The following is a 5,543-nucleotide window of genomic DNA, read 5'->3' as shown; positions in this document are numbered from 1 at the left end:
GCAATTTTGCTCTCTCATTGAATGGAAGAACATGTGAGGGGCGGGCATCATATAGTCTGCGAAGACCAATGGGAAGATTCATATGACAAATAGGGTGATTAGGGACAGATCTTGTGCGGTAATAGTATAAAATAGATAACTTTAAACGCCTTAAAGAGAGAGAGGGTTGATGGCAAATAACATACAGGCTCTCTACTGGAGAAGTGCGAAATGCTCCTGAACAGATTCTTAGAGCAGTGTGGTGTACGGTATCCAATTGCCGCAAAGCCGTAGAGCGTGCAGACCCATACACCATGCAGGCATAATCAATGCGAGAAAGTACAACTGCTTGATAAATTCGTAGTAGGGAGGTTCTATCGGCACCCCAAGATGTTTTAGACAGAACTTTTAGAATATTTAGCGATTTCTCACACTTCTGTCGTAGGCTTAAGATGTGAGGAAGGAAAGTGAGCTTTCGGTCAAAAATCACTCCCAAAAACCGAATTTCATTCACCACTGGAATTGAAATATTGCGAATATGAATATTCGGATCAAGGTGTACATTTCTTTTCCTGCAAAAATGGACGCATTGGCTCTTCTCCGGAGAGATAGTGTGCCCGTTCTTGTCGCACCAATCTACCACTTTATTAACGGCATTTTGCAATTGCCGTTCTATTAAATTCATATTGCTGCCTTGGCATGAGATCTGCAAGTCATCAACATAAAGTGATCCATGAACAGATGAAGGTAAAAGAGTTAAAATTTGATTAAGATGAACAATAAAAAGAGTGACACTGAGGACACTTCCCTGAGGAACTCCCTCAGCTTGGATAAAATTAGATGAATAAGTGTTGCCAACGCGAACTCTGAAAGTCCGATGAGATAAAAAGTTTTGTAAAAATATGGGGAGGTTTCCCCTAAAACCCAAGTTAAAAATTGTAGAAAGTATGCCAAAGCGCCAAGCACGGTCGTACGCCTTCTCAATATCAAGGAATATGGAGATAAGGTGGTTCCTCCTAACAAATGCGTTGCGTATCTGGGTTTCCAGTAGAATTAGGTTGTCAAAAGTAGACCGACCTTTACGGAAACCACTCTGCAACGAGGATATGCATCCGTTTTTCTCCAATTCGAATATCAGACGGGCATTGACCATGCGCTCAAAGGTCTTACAAAGGCAACTCGTCAGAGCAATTGGTCGGTAGTTCAAAGGATTTGATGGTTCCTTACCAGGTTTTAAGATTGGGATCACAATAGCCTCGCACCATTGTGAAGGGTACTTCTGTTCAATCCATATTCTGTTAAATAATATTAACAGATTCGTAAGGGAAGTTGCATTCAAATGGCGGAGCATATTATATGTGATCCCATCTGGGCCAGGACTTGTATCATTGGCTTTAGATAAAGCCGTTTCCACTTCAAACATCCTAAATTCGCAGTTATATGGAAAAGGGCGTCGGTCATTAAAGCGCAGACGCAACCGTTCCGCGCGATTCTTAATAGCCATAAACGTAGGACTGTAAGAATCAATAGCAGACACTTGTGAGAATGCTTGACCAAGAATATTGGCAACATCTAATTGAGTTGAGTGCACCATATTTCCTGTATTTAAAACAGGAATGGAGGTTTCACTATATATTCCATTAGCGGCCTTTACTTTTTTCCACATATGTTTACTGGAAGTGTAGGATGTAATGGAGGATACGAATTTTATCCAAGAATCTCTCTGACTTTGACGACGAATGCGACGAGCAAGAGCTTTGGCACGCTTAAATGCAATCAGATTTTCTGTTGTCGGATACCTTCGAAAAATACTCCAACGTTTCTTTTGGTTTTTATGACTGTCGCGACAAGCTTCATTCCACCACGGTCTACGAAATTTCCTTAGACGTGGGGAAGTCTTCGGAATAGTAGCATTCGCGGATCTTATTATGCAGTTAATGACATTTTGTACTGCTTCCGTGATGTCGTAAGTACTGACCATCTTCTCGGTGATATCTGCCAATTGCTTGAAATTATCCCAGTCTGCCCGCTGGAATAGAAACCGCGGAGGACAGGGAGTCGCACCGCCTCTGTGGGCATGGGAGACAATAATAGGAAAATGATCACTATTATGTAGATCTTTGCTGACTGTAAAGGTCAACGATGGCAAGAGTTCAGGAGAGCACATGGCTAGATCGAGGCTATGAAATCTACGTGTGGGTTCATGAAAGTACGTCTTCTCATCATTATTGAGCAGACAGATACAGTTATTTGTTATAAACTGTTCGATCTGCCGCCCTCGAGAGTTTGTACTATCTGAACCCCACAAAGTGCTATGTCCATTAAAATCGCCACATAAAATAAAAGGCTTAGGAAGCTGGTCTACTAACTGGTCAAGATCTTGCTGACGTATGACATCGTGAGGCGGTAGATAAATACAACAGACTGTGACCAAAATTCGTGTCTGAACTTGAACAGCCACAGCCTGTAGAGAAGTTTGTAAAGTGAGAGGTGTGCTCGGATATAGATTAGAGGTGAAGATACACACCCCTCCCGAACTATGAGATTCAGTGTCTGCGTCGTTCCGAGCACAATTATAACCGCGTAATTTAATTGGAATATTGGACTTCAAGAAGGTCTCTTGAAGACCAAAACAAACAGGATGAAACGTGTTCATAATGGTCTTAATGTCAAAAAGTTTGGACCGAAGGCCGCGACAATTCCAGGAAATGAAGGTACCCATTAAGAATTCGAGATTGCAGGCAAGTTAATAGGCGCATGTGGTAGAGTTGCGGAAACCTCACAACTCATGTGCAAATCCTCATCCTCATCCTCATCTGATGGATGGAGAGAAAGGCGATCTGGACTTTTGGGCATGCCACCAAATATGGACGACAAGTCCTTGTGGACTATACCCTGCGTCGCAAGTCCTAAAGCGACGGAATTTTTAGATGCCGACTTTTTCAATTTTAAAGGCAGTTCCTGTTTCGAAATACCGCGTTTTGCTAACTTTAACGTCAGCGAGTTTTGCAATTTTTTCTTCGATTTCTTTTGTGGTTTCTTGGGTCTGTCAAGTGTACTATTGCTAGAATGTTCAGAATCAGAATTCCTAATATTTTCAGGTGGTTTTGAATCGGTGTGAAATTTTACACAATTATTACATGAACAGTTTGCGCAAAAGGTGTTCTGAACAACAGAAGCGTAACTTTTACCAGGAGTAGGAGTTTGTGCTTGAACTCTACGCCTGGCTTCGGGATATGAAAGATCTTCTTTGATTTTTATTGTTATTACTTGTTTTTCAAGCTGCCAGCTAGGACATGATCGAGAAAATGAAGGGTGATCGCCTTTACAGTTCACACACTTTTCCTGTGTGGAACATTCCTGGCTATCATGCCCTTTTTCTGCACAGCGGGCACATGTTAAAGACCCGCGGCAATTAACTTTAGAATGGCCAAATCGCTGGCACTGAAAGCATCTAAGTGGGTTCGGAATGTACGGCCTTACTGGGCGTCGTATATAACCTGCGTAAACAAATTCTGGTAGTTTGGGTGTCTGAAACGTTAAGATGTGATGTTTTGTTTCAAGGAGTTGTCCATTACGCCGTATAGTGATGCGGCGGACATCTATAACTCCTTGCGGTTTCATTTCTGATTTTATTATATCTATGGGGACATTTAAGAGTTCCCCGCAGGTAATGACACCTTTAGAGGTATTCAACGACTGGTGAGGACTTACAGTTATTGGTATATTTCCCAGTGCTTTTAATTTTTGAATCTGCTGGGCTTGCTTACGAGAATTCACCTCAACAAGCAAGTCACCAGAGCGCATTTTACGAATGGATTTAACATCGCCAACTGTTGCCGTTATAGCCTTTTGCACAAGGAAAGGAGAGACAGTTTGAAAAGTTTCGTTATTTGCAGAAACTCGCTTTACAATGTAAAACGGATCGAAATGATAAGATATGTTGGAAGATATTGGAATGTTTCTATGCCCACTGAAGGGACCACGTTTGGAGGAGCCCATACGATATAGTAAGTGATTCGGGTCCGACGGCACCGCCCACCACGGAGCCCAACAAGGGAAAGCAATTACCGGCTCTGGTTATTTCCAGCCTCGGCATCCGCCCTAGTGCTAATCGGTACCTATACGCTGGGAGTTACCCCCGGGGACAGTGACCACCCTTAACGCCAAGCCCAAGGAGTAACCCCTTCGCTTGATCCCTAGCAGACTAGCCACTCAGGTGACTAGCTACCAGCCGATTGATGCACAGGGGACCACAGTGCACCACCCGTCTTTCAAATGGGTCGCCACGCACGGCCAACACGTGGGACATTGGCTGTCCATGAGAAGCAAGAAGCAAACAGAGCGGCGACAGCTTCTCATGGAGAGCTCCCTCGCTTGCCGTCGAGGGAAGGAAAAAACAGCAGAAAGCAGAAGGCGTAGGGGAGTTTGAACATGAAGGGAGTAAAGATCCCTGGGAACCTCGGGATTGGGACACCCGTACTCACCTAAAGAAGGTGAGCCCCTGAGGGGGATGAGTTAGACGGTACAGGTGTCCTCGACGCATTTGAATGGAATGAAATTCCGGTTTCTGTATTATTTGGATTTGGAATATGTCCGCAATGTGTACATTGTTTAATAACCGATGAATATGTAACTCCTGGTTTGGGAGTACGTTCGGTAATTATTTTTCTGGCTTCTGCAAACGAAATATTTCTCTTCATTTTAAGAGTCAGAATTTCTTTTTCCACGGCCCATTTAGGACAAGATCTTGAAAAGGCTGGGTGAGCACCTTCACAATTCCTACATTTAATTTCCTCCGAGATACATTCTGAAGAATCGTGTCCAGGAACGGAGCATTTGGCACATATTTTTGTACCTCTGCAAGCTTGTTGCGAGTGTCCGAATCTTTGACACTTAAAGCATCTGACTGGATTAGGAATATAGGGTTTGATAGGGCATCTTAAATAACCCGCCTTTATTGACTTTGGTAATTCTGTGGTGGAAAAAGTTAGAACGACATGTTGTGTAGGGATTAATTTACCATCACGTTTGATGTGAATACGACGAGCTCCACAAACGTTTTGATCAGACAATTCATCTACAAGTTCAGATTCTGTATGGTTTTTGAGACCGCGTTCGGATATTACTCCGCGTGAAAAGTTCAGATTCCTATGTACAGAAACGTTGACTTTAATATTTCCTAATGCTGTTAATTTGCTTAGAGTTGGTTTGGTTTGGTTTATGAAGTTTAGTGGCACAAGAGCCTATCTTGGCTAAACTGCGCCAAACATATGGTTAAAAACTAATCTTATTCGATTTAAAAATCAAATCAATGGAACTATGAATATAAGAAAATACACAAATACAGGAAAAAAAGAAGCTGATAAAAACAGAAGAGTGCAATAATAAAAAGTTTATCAAAGATGACGATTTTTTAGATACATGTAAAAAAGCGAATGGCTTTTAAAAATTTAAAAATATTTGGGTGGTGTTTTTCACCCACCAAGTCCTGCATAGTTAGAGACGATGACTGGAAATACAACTCACGATGGAATTTAAAATCAGGACATTCAGTAAGAATG

General features: G+C 42.2%; 1 protein-coding gene across 1 annotated transcript; it reads right to left on the bottom strand.

Moving 5' to 3' along the window:
- Nucleotides 1-2,700: 2,700 nt before the first annotated feature.
- LOC129966417 (uncharacterized) lies at nucleotides 2,701-3,786 on the bottom strand. The gene has a single exon (XM_056080838.1). It carries the CDS (start codon nucleotides 3,784-3,786, stop codon nucleotides 2,701-2,703), a length of 1,086 nt encoding a protein of 361 aa, XP_055936813.1.
- Nucleotides 3,787-5,543: the final 1,757 nt, after the last annotated feature.

The sequence above is a fragment of the Argiope bruennichi genome, chromosome 4 (assembly GCF_947563725.1).
Source record: "Argiope bruennichi chromosome 4, qqArgBrue1.1, whole genome shotgun sequence".
In the NCBI taxonomy this organism is placed as follows: domain Eukaryota; kingdom Metazoa; phylum Arthropoda; class Arachnida; order Araneae; family Araneidae; genus Argiope; species Argiope bruennichi.
Note: the sequence above shows the minus strand (reverse complement) of the source record. Positions and strands in the feature narration are given on the sequence as shown.